The sequence below is a fragment of the Calliopsis andreniformis genome, chromosome 3, assembly GCF_051401765.1.
Source record: "Calliopsis andreniformis isolate RMS-2024a chromosome 3, iyCalAndr_principal, whole genome shotgun sequence".
Classification (NCBI taxonomy): Eukaryota; Metazoa; Arthropoda; class Insecta; order Hymenoptera; family Andrenidae; genus Calliopsis; species Calliopsis andreniformis.
The window spans coordinates 23,435,418-23,453,497 of NC_135064.1; the positions used below are offsets into that span (position 1 = coordinate 23,435,418).

The following is an 18,080-nucleotide window of genomic DNA, read 5'->3' on the forward strand; positions in this document are numbered from 1 at the left end:
GTGGAAGATATGTATGCATGTATATTTATGTAAGTGCATATGTAACATACATAAAATTTATACATGCATAAATATATGTATATATTATCAATCAAATTGAAAGAGCGATTAAAGAATATTAACAATTCAGTCCTTTCTTGAAAACTCATCTGGCTAAGTTTCCCCAGAACATTCTATGAAGTTTTGTATTTTCTCCTTTAGTGCGACATTGATAACTTTAATTAATAACTTTCATCCCCTGACAATAACATAATATGTACACGCATGGCTACGATTTAAAACGCCACGAGAAATAAAAACAGATTTATTTTTGATAACATGAGTTTATAAAGAATATAATATAATCATTTCTATTAGGATGCGTTGATAAATCTGTCTTGTTAGAAATCTACAAGGTTGCTCGATTCGTTTTAAATTACAGTAGAAAATGATGAAAATGCATTTTTTCGCTCATGCATTGCGGAAATTTATTCACGCGCGAAGTACGTAGTATTTAAATATTTTACAGAAATAAAATTTCGCTTACAATACATGGTTCGCCCTTAACAATCGTCAGAATTTCTTAATTTAAAAGTGCTCCCCTGTAAGTATAAACTCGTCTCAAACACGACAGATCACCTTATAAATCCTTTTTTATCTTTTACATTTTATCAACACACAGGTTACACATCGTTATAGTTTGAAATAATAGGCTTCTTTATTTCTCCATAAATGTAAACTCTATTTCCTATAAAGTAAACGCTGTACGTCTAATAACATAATCCTTGATCCGCCCAACCATTCACACCTGTGATTACTTACAACATTAAAAATTTCTATCAGCAGGTAGTCCATTGAGCGAAGGGAAAGGATGGTGAAAAACTTATCTGAAAAATTAAGTCTTCGAATGATAGCCCAAAGTCTTTACTCGTATTTTACAAATATATTTTAAGGGCGTACACTATTGGTACTTTGTTGAAGATATATTGTGCATATTTATTTTTATACAATCACTCGAGCCTGTATTTTTCGGGTGTCAGGCGAAAAGTTGCTCGTTATGACTTGACACTAAGGAGTAGTAGTAAAGTTCTATAATCATGATCGTGTTTGATGGGCTCGAAATGATATATAAATATTCTGAAATTACTTTAGGGTCATTCGTTTGGCGTTACTTCAACATACATTATTAATAAACATATCTTTACTGTAATTATGTAATGAGATACAGATTTTACCACTACTCCAATAATTCATAGCGAAATTTTACAGTATACCCACTTTTATGTACTTTGTATTTAAAAAGATATAATAGTAATGGATTTGTTATACTCTAAAGTATTAACATGTCCACTTGAGAGAAAGGAAAAAATTATGAATATATTATATTGAAGTTTCAATATATTAAATATATCGCTTCAATACATTAAACAAAGATACATGGTAAAGTCATAGTGTCTTTGCAATTTGAAATCATATTTCATCTTTGTAATTATATTGCTTATATGCCAAAATTCTATGTACGAATTGCATCCGTGCTGTTATATATATATACACATATTGCAGCAACATGTATATATATATACACATACATACATTTAGATATATTTATTTATATATATTTATATAAATTATAGTAAGAATTTAATTTTAGCCTTACATCTAATCCGCTTATCATCTTAATATTATATTTACATTTGAAAATAGACTCGAGTTTATCTATCAATGGCTGCAATGTCCAAATAATCTACGAAAACAAGGACTCTTCCCATAGCAAAATGCTATTCCCCATCATAATATATTACCTCTCTGTAGGTCTGGTAGCTGGTACAGAACTTTCTACAAGATCGTGCTTTTCTATTGGCGAATTTTCCAACGTATAATCAACAGGGTATCTCTCTGTATACGTAGGAGTAGCTTCTCCCTGCTGTCTCAATTTCAATTCATCTGACTGCTCTTGATAGAAGCTTTGCGACGCCTCAATATTCTGTGAGGAAGAGGATTGCTCTGTCTTCTCCATATCATCTGCAGGATAATAACTCTGACTTGCTTCACCTTCCGGTCTATGGTCATAGTAACTAGGAGAAACATTATGACTCGAATAACTTGGTGTAGCTTCCTCAGGGGTGAAATAGCTCTGACTCGCTTCCTGTGGATTCCCTTCGTAATAACCTGGAGTGACCTCTTCTTGTGGATCTTCATCCAACCTAGAGTTCGTCTCTTGATTTACAGACTTATAGTAACTTGCTGTTACTTCTTGATGATGAGCATAGTAACTAGAAGGTTCATTTCTATGGTCTGTGCTTTCGGTAACGAAATTCTGGGAAGGAGTCTCTTCTAGGCCAGGCATTGAAATTGGTACTTCGTAGGAAGTTGATACATTTTGTTCTTCGTAACTCGAGGTCGGCACAGAATCCACATGAGTCGAACTGATGTCTGGATTCAAGTTATACGAAGACGTAGGTATCTCAGGTACTCCATTGTCATGTATACTTGTATGTTCCGCGCTCGATGATGCAATGTTCAATTCCGCGCAAGGTGGTATCTCACAAGACGACGTACTTATTGCACTTTCTTGATCAGGGTCTCTCTCCTGAGTTTCAGGCGTTTCTGGAACGTAAGACGAACTCGCGGTCTCGTCTTCATTTAATCCAGAATTATTCGTAGAAACAGAGGATGTTCCGATCCCATCAGCACCAATATCATTAGACTGAGAAGGCATGTTCCCTTCTTGACTGATTTCAGTATCAGTTTCTAGATTTTCTGAAATATTTTCCCCTTTACCGACCTCGTAGCTCTGTGTAGGGAACGTCTGATCATCGATCGCTTCGTCTATAGTCCTCTCCTCTTGACTTTGCATGAGTTCATTGAACGACTGTGTAGGTGCATTCGTGCTTTCTTCCGCGGATGTCTCGTACGACTGGGAAGCTTCATTTATTTTCGAGTGTTCGAACGATTGACTCGGAGGCTCTGTGACAATAGCTTCCTCGTCTGTTTCCATGGGCTCGTACGTTATCGATTGCGAGGGCTCCCTCGAGTTTTCTGATTTTGTGGCAGATTGACTAGGTAAATCGGTAGAATCGGTAGTCACTGCCATTCCAAATTGCTCGTACGACTGTGACGGCGTTTCATGACTAGTCTCTGGATTAGTTTCCTCGAAATGTAACTCTAAATTTCTTTGGGCCATGTCTGATCCTCCCTGTGACGAGGGTTCGTCCCTTTGACAGTCTTCCGATTCTTTTACTGTGCTTCCAGCATAAATTTTAGAGTCAATTGCTTCATCTATATCCATACTTTGCTCATCTAAACGATTGAGTGATTCTGCGGGTAAAATTTGTGCCGTTTCTTCTACAGTTTCTACTTCGTTCGATGTTGCTGGCTGTTCTTCAACTGCAGGAGAATGCACCTTATCGTTAGATTGTTCGTTAAAACTTAAGTCTTTTAGTTTCTTTATGTTTTTCGATTCCTCCGACGCGTCAATCTCGTTTGAATCAGAAACCTCAAAGCTCGCGTGTTCTACAGGTGATATTTTTACATTAGACTCAGAAGTAACTAAAGCATTCTCATCCATCATTGACATGCTACCAGTCATTGACTCATCTGGTTGCTCCACAATTTGTACATGTTCTATGTTATCATTGTTACTTACTTCTTCGTTTTGGCTACCTACTGTTATCTTTGAACTATCTTCTTTAACAGTAGTATGTTCCAAAGTCATCTCCTTCGATTCCATAGGTATTTCTTGAGAAGAATATACTTCTTGCATCGGTATTGCTGTGTTCTGTTCCTCAGTTAAAACAGAGGGTTCGTTCGTTGATACGATTGGCTCTTGAGAAGAGACAGAAACATCCTGAGACACCATCATTTCTGATGTCACAGCAATGTCCTGTGGTTGTATACTTTCCGCTGAAACAGCTGGCTTCGAAACAAGCATTTCAGAAACAGGTACGTCTACGAAAGTTTGCTTTGCCGATTCCATAGCTGGAGGAAATTGCACATTTTCGATGTAAGTATCATCTATTATAGGCATCGAAGGTGTAGTTTGAACTTGTGAGCTTTCTAAAACTATATTGTTCGGTATCGAAACTGAGTATGACACGTTTGGCATAGAAATAGCATCAGGTTGCACATTCTGAGTTTCTACAGTGATATTACCCTCTAAATTCGGCAACACCAGATACTGTGTACTCGCAGGAATCTCTGTTCGAGCAATTTCTGCTGTACTTGGATTTTCCATAATTTCTCCAATATCTGGCATTGAATTACCTGAAATTTGTATCTGGGCATCTCCAGCTGAGATGTAAGAAATATTAGGATTCGTAATTGTTATTGGCAACTCTAAAGAAGAGGGAATAGTTGCTACAGCAGAAGTCGGAATTGACTCCGACTGTATCGGCAAATTACTCGGCACTTCTAGTGGCGTCATTATAGGTTGATTCAAAGTCAACGATGTTTCGAGTACAGAGGGAGATGATATCGGTTCTGTAGGAGGTATAATCGTCGACTGTAGAATTGTCTGATTGATCAAACTCGTTTGAGTCAAACCAGCTGCCATCACGTTTCCTGTTGTGCTTTCTGACAAATTAATTTCTTGTTGGAAATCTGTATTGGCCAGAGCAGCTGCTAGAATATCTTGATTCGATGTTTGTATCACTTCCGAGGCAGGGAAACTTTCTGATATAATTGCCTGCGTTGTTTCTGTAGCACTGGTTTGAATGTTTGGCAATACACCATTGTCAAATTGCAAAACAATGTTGTCTAGTGTACCCGCTTCTCCTAACGAACTGGGATCTATGTACAAAGTTCTTGTGCCATCTGGGTTCTGCGTGGTACCTTCTAAAGACATCAGAGTATTATTATCCAGTGGCTGTATCTGTCCTTGCTCGTCAATCGTCACTAAAACGTAAGTTTGCGTTCCGTCGCTGCTTTCTGTAGGCAAAGCCATTATTTGAGGCTGCGTTACTATTTTTGGTTCCTCCATTTTTTCTACTTCATTGCCTTTCTCGATACCAAACTTCTCAGACTTGGATTGCTCTTTATGAACTGACTCAACGACTACGTTCTCCACTTTTGATTTTCTTTCAGGCTCAATAGGTTCTAATGGAGGAAGAGATAAAGGCGTGGCAAGATTTGAACTTACATTAGCCGCAGTTGCTGAATTCATTGCCACGTTCAGCAAGTTTTTCTGATGCTGAGCAGCCTTGCTTGCTGCGTGACCTTTTGAAGCTTTTAGAGCTGCCGCACTACCAGCTACTTGTTTTTGCTGACTTGTCTTTGATATACTTGACACGCCCGTTAGTTGTGCCGAAGTTAGTTGTTTCGACTGTATATTCTGTACAGTCGTGATCACAGGTTCCTGTACTTTTTGTACAACGATCTTCTGCTGCGCTTTTGTTTGTCGTCCACCACGTGGAATAATAACTTTCTGTACAGTTGATGTCGACACAGCTTTTCCTTTCTGCTGAATTTGTGTACTCATACCTGCTGCTTGGACACTACCTTGAGAGGCAACACCTTGAACAGAAGATGTTGGTTGTACTGCTGTTTGCTTAATTACTCTCTTCCCTTGTACAGTCTTCTGCCCAGTAACAGTATTTTGCAACACTACTGTGTTGCTCACAGTTTTTAATTGCCCGGACCTTCCTTGCGAAGTTGAAGACATTTGAACCTTCTGTGATTTCTGCAGCATAGGCAACTGTACCTTTTGTTGAACAGATTGATATTGCACCTTGCTACCTTTAGACGGGCTTTTTGCCGCGATAGCCTTTACCTGTTGCCCTGTTATCGGCGTTAAAACAGTCGCTTTAGTACTTACAATACCTTGAGTACTCAAAATTGTTTTTCCACTTAGAGCTTGAGATATAGGAGTTAAGATAGCTTTAGAAGTACCTAGGTTCTGCGAAGACAATATCGTTGCACTTTTTGTCACTAAAGCCTTCGATCCAATGATTTTCCCACCCAAAGCAGAAGCACTTATTGGCGTATAAATTCCACTTTTTGTAATAATTCCTTGAGACAGCGTCCCTAACAAAGCAGTTTTTGGAATTGTTCCTGAAATGGGAGTGAGTACTCCTTTCGGTGCTCCTATTATACCTTGTGTATTGATGATTTTATGACCTGCTGGAAGTTTAGACGTTGTCGGTGAGACACTCTCCGCTTTTGGAGCAATTACTGTTTTTGAATTTATGATACCTTGTGGACTAATAGGACAAAGTACTTGGTTCTTGTTTGTTACGATTCTTTGAACTTTGCCACCTAGAGATTTCGAGATATTCAAGGGCAACATTTTTGTTGGACCAGATTGCGCCGAAGTTAATATGACCACTTTGCTGCCTTGTTGGACTACTTGAGTATTGCCAGCAGTTTTGCCAGTCGGTATGGCAACTTTTTGTTGCGTGGTAGTTCTCCCCTGAACATTGTACCGTATCTGCTGACCTCCAGAAGTTTGCACCACTACATATTTCCCTGGCGAACTCTTTTGCGTTAGAAGAGGCGGAACTTTACTTGTTGCTGGTGCACTTTGAAACTTAATACCTTTTACGCCACCAGTAAGAGGTGGTATTAATGTTTTTATACTAGTAATCGTAGGCTTTGCTTTACTCTTATTCTTTAAAATCGCAGGAGTACCACTCTTTTTCTTTATAGGCGACACTTCACCTGTACTTTCATTTGCTTTAAACTGAGTTTGAGTAGGTGATACTATTGGCGTGGTGGGGGTAAAAGATAAGGTTGCCGCTGGAAGTGTTGTACCAGATGCGGGTATAATAGAGGATATAACAACAGGCATTTGTTCGATACTTTCAGGAGTCAAAACGTCCTCACTTAGCACAAATGGCATTGAATTTATATCTAATTCCATGTCAGCCAAGCTTTGTGAACTTTGCTGAATGTATTTCTCAGTTGTAGCTGCTGCAACTGGAGTTTTTGACGTTTTCTGTTCATTTTGTGCTTCCATCAGTGCAGCCGTTTCTGCTTCCTCGGCTTTTAAAACTTGTAACTTTTTAGTTAAAGACAAATGAGGAGATGTAACTTTCGCACCAGTTTTCGTTTTTGCATTTGGCGACATTGATTCGATTTTCATCATCTTTGCTTTCGGGCTACCTTTCTGATCACTCTTCTTTGCAGCGTCTGTCTCCAATTTATGTTTCACTCCTTTCGGCGGCAATTTATCTAGTAACTTCGACTTTAAAATTTGCATAGGCTCAGTTAGTGCAACGTTTTCGATTATTCGCGGCATTTCACGCTTTTTTACTGGAACTGTAATATCAGATGACGGTGACGGTGTGGACGCCGACATTCTTGAAGATTCGTCTAACTTCTGCGTATCTATAGTAATAGATTTAGGGCTATCTTCGGCAGCAGACGATTGCGTTAATGGTTTGGACGCAATGCCAAATTCGTTCGATGTAGACGCAAGCTGATCGACATTTTGGAACATTGCATCATCTACTTTTGTATCAATTTCAATATTCTGATCGACTACTACTTCTATTCCTTCGAAATTGCTCATGACTGTGACTTGAGAATTATTTTCCGGAATTTGAATTTCTGGAAAATTTTCTATTATCTCTACATTTTTAATTGGTTCTTCTACTTTTACAGCTTGAACTGTATCGGATGGAACGTTTGTACTTTCTTCTTCATGTTTCTTTTTTGGTGGCTTTTTACCTCTCTTTCCTTTTACAATTGTATCAGCATCGTCTGCTGCATCTTTCTTTTTGTCCATTTGTAAAGTCTTCAAGAAAGCTTCCTGGAATGTGTTTGTTGACTTTTCATCGGGAATCAATTCTTTCTTCGACTTAGCACCCGTCTCTGGTGTAAATTTTCCTTTGTATCTTGTTTGTACAGATACTTTTTTCGGCGTATGCTGCTCATTTGATACAGGTGACACGTCTTTTAATATCTTCTCTGAGTTTTCTGATTTAACTTCTTGTTCCTGTTTCTCTATTTGTACTGGGTAAGCTTCCTGATTTACTGATACAATTTCATCAGCGGCTTGCATTTTGTTCTCTTCTTTTGGTAAATCTTGTACAATTTCTTCATTAGCCATTTCTATTTCATGTCGTTCTGTCACAATATTTTCTTCTTGTTTCAACGAGCTATCTGCTTCTAAATTTATGTTAGTTTCAGTTATCTCAGTACTTGGCTCGCTCACTTTTTCTGGTTTGCTATCTACTATTGACTCTGTAGTGCTTTTAGTTGGAGAAGCATCAGTGCCAAAAAAATCGATTTGTGATAACTCAAATTTCTTTATTTGGGACTTTTTAGGTGGAAGCATGTCTATAGTCTTCGAAATGTCCACCTGTGAAGAAGGTGCTTCTTTTGCTATTGGAAGTTCCAGTTGCAGTGTACTTGAAGATTCTACATTAAGATCTTTTAGAACTTCTTTCTGAATACTGCTAGAAATTAATGCATTTTCAGTTTCTACTGCATCATTTTTTGTTTTTCCATGTTCAACTATTACCTCTTCAATTTTAGCAACATTATCTTCAACTGTTTCTGGTTTTGGACTTTTATGTAGGGCAATTGTATCAGCTCCTTTTGATAAAACAGTTTCTTCTGTAGACATTGACGCTTCTTCACATATTTCAACCGAAGTTTGGACATCAGCGAGTTTTGCATCTAATTCTACAAATGTTTTTTTTCCGCGAGTATCACTTAAATCATCCTTTAAATCCTTGTTCGAAGAATTAACATTATTTTCTGTTGTATCTGAAACCTTGCAAGAAATCTCTAGTTCTTTTTGTTCTTTGAGCTCGATATTTTCATTCGCTGCCTTTTTCTCAATTCCAAAGAGTTTTTTACTTCTCTTGGATCTACCCTTTGCTTTTTCAAAACCCTTTTCTTCACTCTCAGATTGACTTTCATCAGTCTTATATATTTTTTCATCCACATCTTGTAAATATATATCGGATTCTATATATTTTTTGTTAGGTTTTCGTTTTCTACCACTGTATGAACGCTCGCTATCGGACTCTGAAATTCTTCTTTCCATCTCAAACTTTCCAAAAAGCTTTTGATTATTTTTATCTCTTATTCTTGGACTTTCGTTTCCGCTAATATTCCCGCTAAGATTCGAGTGAACCGAGTCTGATTTCTTTGGTCTACCTCTGCGCTTTTTAATCTGCGGAACAACATTCGATTGATCATTATTTGCTACGGTACTCGCCTTTCCAAGAGTGGATAGTTGCTCCTGGTCCAGCATATCCGTGTCAGAATTTTCACTTTGTCCAGGAAGTGTCTCAGCAGACTCCGAAACCGTTTCATCCTCCGTTTCCGTGGTAAATCGTTCTGATAAACTTTCGTCAGCTTCTTTTAAAGATTCGCTTTCCATACATTCTACATTTTCATTATTAATCACTGTATCTTTAATTTGTATTTTTTTCTCATCAGTAGACTCACTTTGCGAACTTAAATTCTTATTTTGTGTTAATTCTGTATCAGTATGAACCATTTCCTTTGAAGTTGTGTCTGAAACTTCAAGATTTTTTGAAGTACTTGCAGCATTTTCATTTTCAGTCTCAGATTTTTCAACTTCAAATATTTCTACAATTTCTACTTGTGTTTCACCCTTCCCAGTATCTGATTTTTGTAAGTCTTTTGATGTTTTTTCAGGTTCAATTTTTTCTTTTGGCTCTTTAACTTCAATTTTCACTTGTTTGTCTTCATCTCTTACTTCGTTGCTTTTTTCAGATCCTTCCGAACTTTGTACGATCGGAGATAACTGCGTATCTAATTTTTCATCTTTTTTTGAATTAATATCGCTATCCTCACTTTCAACTTTATCATTTTCGGCTTCTTTTTCTTGCTCCGATTTTAAAGCCTGACTCAATTCGAATTCCTTTATAATTTCTTTCTTCTGATGAAACGCACGTCCTTTTTTCCTTACTGGAGGTATAGATGGTTCCTCTTCGTGAAAATCGAAGCAAGACAGTAATGATCTTTTGTCATCTTTATTGGATGCACTATGTTTATTTTCATTATCAGCATTAGAAACTTCTTTCTCTTTTTGTGATTTGTCAATAGATTCATTAGTTTCACTATCAGAAGTTCTAAAATCTTTCTCTTGTTCTGACTTTTTATCAAAAAGGTTTAATTTAAAATTTTTTGGTGTGGTAATACTATCAGTTGTAGAATCTTCCATGTTAATTGACGTTAATCTTTCGGTTTCTTTAAGTAACTTTTCAGTTTCTGCAATAATTTCATGAGCATCTGTTACATCATTATTTTTTTGATTAGATTCTTCTAACTTCTCAAACTCAATTTGACTTCTCGTAGGTGAATCATTTACAGGTGCCAAATCAGAGGGCTTACTTTGACTTAAATTCATCTCTTCATCTGATTCATCCTCCCAATCTGCCAATATAGTATCACGAATTTTAGGATCTGTCTTCTTCTTCTTGGCAGCTTTCTCAGTTTGCTTTGCTTGTTTTCTTTTACCCAATTCACTGCTACTTTTACTTTTATTTGATTGACTCTTCTCTTTTTTCACATACTTTCTCTTGGGGGTGTCTATTATATCCGAATGTCTCCCTCTATACTGAGAATAAGTTTTTACTTTTGATTTTGCCATTGGCGAATTCCCAGACCTATGACTTTTTATGTGACAAATAATAACATTAACGCGAGAAGAGGTAAAATTACATAAATGACAAGGGTATACTGGGGAACCACTATTATTTGGTGTAGATGGTAAACTACTAGGCTGCTGACGAATTCTAACTTCATGATCACTCTCTTTTAAAAACCGGGGGTGCGTAATTTTTCGAACCGAATCCATATTGTCGCTCCTTCTTCTGTGAACATCGTCACGATCTCGCTTCTTTTTAGGAATCTTTTTCTCTCCAAATAACGCAGATATATTTGGTTTCTCTTCTGGAGAAAATTTATCATGGTTTAAAATGTCTGGATCACCTCCTGTTAACTTCTCAGCCATTTCAACATCTCCAGGGAATTTATCCATATATCTGGACCCATCTTTACTTTTGCTTCTGTATTTATCTGTAAATAATATTAGAGTGTATGCAGTTATAATTGATACTTTTAGAAAAATAATTAAATACTTTTATACTATTAGAATTATTACAAATATATTAAAAACATACCCAGGCCCTTTTTGATAAAATCATCTTTTAAGGTACAATTGTACTTATAAATTTGTTGATAATTCTTGACAAATTCACTGAAAACAATAAAAATTGTATAAATAGAAGATAATATTAAACTAAATATATAAATACCTATGACTTAAAGGTGCTATTACTCCAAAACAAATACATGCACATTAATACTATAAATGACAAACAGCTTACTATGTATCTTCTTGAAAGAACTTTACTGCAGCTATTAAAGGTTTCTTCTTAAATTCATTTTGAATATCCTCAGGTAAATTATGAAACCCAGTAACTTGTCCTGGCCACCAACAAGCTCCGAGCTTTACCCACACGACATCTCCATCCAAGTAATTGATTTCTGTTTGTTCGCACATCTTAGAGAGATATTTGGTTTAATTCTTTCACAAAACCAGCATCGAAAATCAGAACATCAATCTCGTGTCCCCCTTTAGCTCCGTTTTCACACAAGCACCTCTAACATTAGTTGCTTGCATATGTAATAACGTAAAAGAAATATTCTACAGATCAAAACATAGTCTTAATATGCAGCAACGATAAATATACTTATTCCACCGATAAGAAAAACATGATTAATATGCAAAACCATACGAAACAAATACTATGTACGACTGCCAAACAAACAAACGTGTCCTAATCCTCCAGGCAGCTCGTACAATTATATTTCCTTCATCTTGCAGTTCCTCAAAACACTTCCAATCCCTCCGTGCACCTCTTCAACTAGAGTAAACAGGAAAGACGATGCAGCCACTACAAAACTGTCCCAACAGACCATTCACCAGCCTCTACCAATGCATGTCCTCCAAAAACTGCACCATTAAACATTTCCCTCAGAACCTCTCGTGCACCATGCTCCCGTATACGTCATGAAACGAGTGCGCAAGCGGGTCGTCGTGGTTTCTCTGTTATTATTTTGAAACGAGCCAGCAACCAGCCGTGCTATCGCGTCGAGCACAAATAACCAGTGAAATCGGCGATAAATCACTGTCCAACGTCTCAGATCGCGAGAAACCGTTCACCCATATGCGCGGGCAGACGCTGGGACGAGGTCGGTGGCGAATTCGCGGGAAACCAGGAGCCAGCGTCGCTCCCCTCGTCGTGCACCGTTCCGCGGACCCTGCTCTCGATGCCGACGTTGTCCGCGGGAGCCACGTCGGGCATCTTAGCCCGCGAACCCCCTGATTGGATGCACCGCGGCGCAGGCCACAGATCGCTGGGCCCCCCAGGCCCTCCCGGCTGTTTTGTTAAAACGACGCCGCGACGGAGCCGTGCAACTCCAGAATTGGCGAGCGTCCCGAGATACGGACAGGGTCTCGCTTTTCGCCTCACCTCTCTTTATCAGCCAGTCGCTATGCGTTGGAAGGCTTCGCGAACACCTCGGCCGCCGACCACGCGACGTTGCTGCGCGCACATACAACCGCGAAAAGTGCAAGCCAACCCCGAACGGAATCGACACATTCAACGCTCTACGTCGCTCGTACGACGTACGTACATGTTCGGTTTCCCGACGTGCAACGGGGCTACGTACGGTGGATGGATGGATGTGTAGATGGATACTTCCTTCTCTCTCGGTGGATCGAGACTCTCGATGCAGGCCCGCCAACTGTTGCGGCGATAACCTTTCTCGTCGGCTCTGTTTCGAGGAAGGACGCGTGATTCTGTCGTTTTGCGATTAATATTCTAACACGTTCGCTCGTGGAATCGCTGATTCTCGCCTTATTGAATTTATGAGCTCGTTTTTATAGGTTTGTCGAGGTTTAGGCTGCGTTTATGGTATTAGAAATGATGGAGTGAGTGTAACTTTGAATCACGAGGTATTCTCGTGACGTTATGTTTGTTAAGAAAGTCTGGAATAAATGGAAAAATTGTGTGCCTGTCAAGGTGTTAATTGGGATGAAAATACTATCCTGAGAGGATAGTATTCGGTAAATACTGCCAGTTGTGAAGGAATGGTTTGGTATTTGAAAGAGTGAGTGAATGAGAATTGGAGGGAACTGAAAGTTCTGGAGATCGAAATTCTATCTGCGACCCTCTGTGCGCGGGTTAAAGGTTTGAATCGGCTTATTGGTGAATGTGTATATGTATGTTTTCAATGAAACTTGTGTGCAATTTGACTGTAAAAGTAAGATATATGATTCAATGAATGATATAAGAAAGTTAATAAAGCATCTAAGAACTTAAGAAATGTATTACATAGAGTCTAGACGACTTCGTGTTAGTAGTTAAGGGTTAAAAAAATGGGAAAATTGTTAAACTGAATGCACTCATATATTCACATTTTAAAGACTCCTTTTTAGCATTTATTAAACATATTCGTATTTCAATTCAAATAATTTTTCATTCATGAGTACTCGTATGTTAGAAGCTTCTATTCTGCGAATATTTTATTATACTTAAAGTATAATCCACGCCGAATATTGAAACGAAAATTACACATGTATTAAAAATACAGATATTTAATTCCTTAATATTCCTTATACTTCCTAAATACATAGGTAGATTTTAATAATTTTAATGCTACTAAAAGTAGCAACTAAAATAATGTGACATAAGTTTGTCATACGACAATACTATATTATTACACACGCAATAATGGGTTCCACGCATATACAATTTACCATAAAATAATAAATTTCTATAAATAAACTGTAACTCACAAATTTTTGAGACATTTTTCCATTTTCCTGCGAATAAAAAGAATCGTACTTACAATAACGCCTTGAAGACAATTCTCCCAAAATTTCACTGGATACTTGAACGTCACAATTGCGCAACATTATTCATTTATCGAAACTCGAACATCTCCAGCTACTACAAACGCTGAATTATAAAATATCTTATGAAAACACGTTTTCACACATTTTTTAACAGATAACGAACCCGCACTCACAAACTTAAAAAACCTTTCATCTAAAATACAAAACTGTGCTATGCGTCATAGAATAAGTTATAGAAGAAAATGATCAAGCATACGAAACAATTCAAAATTTGCGTTTTAAAAGATGCATACGGCAATACGCATAATGCAACGTCTCGCTGTCTCACATTTTTGTTGCAACAGTTGGTTGCACTGTGTCACCGGGCGGGCAAGCAATAATTTCGATAATATTTCCCGCGAGAGGCGCCAGTGTTCTCTGTCGATGTTTACTATTCGTTTCCGGTTTATGTCGTAGCTTAACGACGTTCTTCAGATTTTTCGTTGTAAGCTCGTCTGTACGCGACAAGTGCATCAACGCGTAAGTTTCATGCGTCGGGCTGACATTTTCAGTGGAAAGGGGGATGCTGTGATGTGGGATATAATGAATATTAGACGTCTTGCGACTGTAACAGTACCGGAAGTTCTGTAGTTTAGTTATTAATACGTATATTCATAGTTCACAGAAATGGCGACCGCTGTCCCGTCGAGATTCGCGGTGCTAAGCATCGACGACGATGACTGTAAGCCGAAGAAAACCCAGAAGACCGTTGCTGCGCCCAAGGCCAGTCAAAAGACTAAAAACGATAAAGCGAAGCAACAGCAACAGCCGAAAAAAGATGACAAGAAAAAACAGAATAAAGTACGGTGTCTGTGTTTTGTTGTCTTTTTTTCTCTTTCCATGATTTTGGTTAGCTGATAACATCACGTTATTTGCTGAGGTTTTGGCGGGAACTTCAATGCATTTCAAATTTCTTAAAGCCACAATGAGTGTCTAATATTTTTTAATACACTAAAATATTATAAAATTTTATATTAGAAAAATATTTTTATGACTGGTGTAATTTATTTATGAAATTTAAAAAAATTTTTAAATACTATTACAATTTTTCTAGGCATTTTTCGTAAAGAATTATTATTTTTTTATGTGTTTATTTGAACTGAAATACATGATCAATTTTACTGTTACAGAAAAAGAAAAAAAATAGCAATAACGCGGAGAGTCAGCAATGGGAACAGTGGAAACAGAAGGATATAATGGTAATGTATAAATTATGTTTTTAATTTATCAAATTTGTTTGTCAGTGATTTTGTTGAAATGTGACACAAATTCTGATGGGAGAATTTCTGAGTTAAATATTTGAGGAAGTGACTCGTTATGAATCGTGAATAGTAATAAAAGCAACACAGACTTGAGTAATATGTGTGAAAAATATAGCTTCGTTTGAGATATAAATTGTTAAAGCTAAGATTTTGTTTCAGTAGTGACATATTTATAAGTGTTGTGTGTTATCACGTTCAATTGTGATTTCCTTAAGGCTGTCGAGGAAACGTTTGAGCAAGACTTACATCAAGCCATCTTGCTGTCAAAGCTGGCTTATGAAGAGCAGTTAGTAAGTACAGCAAAGTCAGACAAAGAGCAAGAGTCCAATAAGAAATCTGAGAAAAAGTCGAAAAAGGCAACTATGTCGTTGGAGGAATTCAACAGTATGGGATCTACCCCTGTTCAAAATAATACAGTATTACCACCTCCAGAGAATGAGGAAACTAAATCAAAAGGTAATTTTTTCTTATTCTTTTTATAAATATGTATACAATAAAAAGTACAATGATGTTTTTATAGAAATAGACGCAGAATTTTTTAATAGAGTGGATAAGGAAACTAAAGAAGAAATCACAAAGGCAAAAGAAAAGGATATACTGAAAGCAAGGCTAAATAAACTTGACGATGATATTACAGCTGCTCAGCTAAGAGTAGAAGTAGAAAAACGTGATGAAACTATTACAGAATTAAGAACACAAGTAGAAAACTTAAAGGAAGAGTTAACACAAGTCAAAGAAAGAAATAAAAAACTGTATGGAATACTATTGCATGGAGAAAGTATGTTGATGCTCTGTTATAGCAATTTAATATTGTTGCAAATATAGTTTATTCTTCCTTTTTTCAGTGAAAGATAAAGCATCATTATTAACCGAAGTAGTGAAGTTACAAGATATACGAGACGAATTAACATCAGAAGTAGCATCTCTTCATGTGCAGTTAGAGCAAGAAAGATCTAAAACGCGTACTTCTACAGTAGATGTCAAGCCATCAAAACAAACTGTAAGATTTTCTTGGAAACATTAAATGATAATGATCTTGGAAGCTCAAATGATAACAAAAACAATATTTATTTTACAGAACAAGAAAAGGCCCGCTAGCGAAAATGCCTAAACTATATAAGATATTTAATTTTGTTGAATGTGAAACCATTGTGATCTACGAAGCTTAATTTACTACTAATACTTATTTGGTTAATCGGTTAACAGTCTTAAGACTGATGTGTAATTATTAATACTTAAGATCTCACGACGTTATTACGTATTCAGTTTTCAAGCTCATAGGTCAATTTTTTTTAAGTAAATACTTTTTTAGATGTATAAGAGTTCATTCGATACAAACATGGCCAGATTCATATTTTTTTAAACTGTATATTTCCATTTGTAGATCGAATCTTGTTACATTTTCACATAATATGCGAGGATGTCATTCCTTTCATTTCTATTCCAGTACGCGCTAATCATAAAACTTCTAAAAAACGAATACTGTAGTCAAGTTGAACACAAAACTTCTGCAGCGTTACTTCCAACGTAAATACTCGACATTATATACACAGTATATTAACTTCCAAATTTCGCGCGAGTACGAGTTCTACCGAAGTATTTTGTAATACACATATTCTCCTGTATGCTTATTGGCATTAGCAATTACCTCACAGATCTGTTGAATTCATCTACAAAACTATACAACTTTCCAAAATTTATGATACATTTTAGAACTAATGATGTCTCGTTGAGTACGAAAATCTGTGGAAGTTGAAACACACTGAAAGGAGATGATCAAACTTGAGACTGAAATAGAAACATTATACATGTACTACGAAAAACAAACTTTCAGGTCCTAAATGTAAACCATATTTATATACACACTGTCATGAATGTATCAAAATGAGTAATGAAATAAATATATTTTCACAAAATAGTTCAGTATTTCCAATTCACTTGAGTCAGTTAAATAAGTATTTAAAATTCTAATATATTAATAATTTTACTGTTTTTGTAAATCAAACAATTTCAACGACAATTAACGGTGCAATAAAATATACACTCTTTTCCGGAATTAGTTACGCAGTATTACTCCGTAAGTCTCTTCAGAGTCTTCGATTGGCATCATCCTCTATACACATACCAATTCCATGCTTTTTCAGCCATTTCCATCGGTGACATACCATTTCGCGCGATGCTAAGCTTCATCCGGATTATACGTGCGGCTGCATTTTTATGGAAATTTTTTGTTCACTTTTTCTGCCTCCAGTTATTCCAGGCGAAATTTTTTTTCGGTTCGCCCTCTCGTCAGCTTCAACATTCAGTTCGATATGTTACACCTCACGTTCCAATTCTTTTTTCCGGCTTTGCTCCATTCGTTTCCGAGTCCACATTAAAAAAACGAAAAAGAGAGAAGAAGAGAAACGTCCATGTTCCCATGGTAAATTTAAACATGCATTATATTTTTGATTAAAAAGCGTCGTCGGCTCGAGTCTAAGCGGATGAACGAATTGTATTTTCTCTCCGCGTAAAGCATGCACAACGATGAAATGCTGATAACATAATTGATATGTAATCGTGGGAAACCGTACATCGACAGTAAAACGAATGCAAAAGGATATTTTTATTGAAGAGAAACTGGAAATATTTCATCAGGTTCGTTGATTAAAATTTGTTAAAAGAATATCCCTTGTGATTAAATAAGTAAATGAACGAAACGAATTTGCGACTAATTTCCGCAGGACAATTGCAATATTTGCGGGTGAGCATGATCGATACTCTCGTTGAACTTATCGAGGAAACTGATGTGGAAGAACGACCCAGGCGGGCATCTATTCAGCTTTTGACTGAAATCTTGACCAATAAAAGGGGCATTAGCGCTAAGTGGACGCCTCGCCTACTCGGTCATAGTCCTGTTTGCGACAAGAGTAGAGGGTGGAAAGCACAAGGGGCACGGTTAGCGAGAGATACAA

The 18,080-nt window shown here is 37.0% G+C and overlaps 2 protein-coding genes across 4 annotated transcripts; one reads left to right on the top strand and one right to left on the bottom strand.

The window, feature by feature from the left end:
- Positions 1-1,459: 1,459 nt before the first annotated feature.
- LOC143177693 (uncharacterized) lies at positions 1,460-12,078 on the bottom strand. 2 transcript variants are annotated; one of them, XM_076375800.1, is made up of 4 exons: positions 11,289-12,078; positions 11,082-11,158; positions 5,866-10,977; positions 1,460-5,754 (listed from the first exon to the last, which is right to left on the bottom strand). In XM_076375800.1, the coding sequence occupies exons 1-4, from the start codon at positions 11,462-11,464 to the stop codon at positions 1,778-1,780; spliced, it is 9,342 nt and encodes a 3,113-aa protein (XP_076231915.1). In that variant the 5' UTR covers positions 11,465-12,078; the 3' UTR covers positions 1,460-1,777. The 2 variants fall into 2 exon arrangements, with proteins under 2 accessions (XP_076231915.1, XP_076231914.1); XM_076375799.1 differs by having other exon boundaries at positions 1,460-10,977.
- Positions 12,079-14,222: 2,144 nt separating this feature from the next.
- On the top strand, positions 14,223-17,034 carry LOC143188894 (G kinase-anchoring protein 1). 2 transcript variants are annotated; one of them, XM_076393401.1, is made up of 7 exons: positions 14,223-14,344; positions 14,483-14,665; positions 14,995-15,063; positions 15,342-15,582; positions 15,647-15,904; positions 15,972-16,126; positions 16,205-17,034. In XM_076393401.1, exons 2-7 carry the CDS (start codon positions 14,492-14,494, stop codon positions 16,235-16,237), a joined length of 930 nt encoding a protein of 309 aa, XP_076249516.1. In that variant the 5' UTR covers positions 14,223-14,344; positions 14,483-14,491; the 3' UTR covers positions 16,238-17,034. The 2 variants fall into 2 exon arrangements, with proteins under 2 accessions (XP_076249516.1, XP_076249517.1); XM_076393402.1 differs by lacking the exon at positions 16,205-17,034 and having other exon boundaries at positions 15,952-16,109.
- The last annotated feature ends 1,046 nt before the right edge of the window (positions 17,035-18,080 follow it).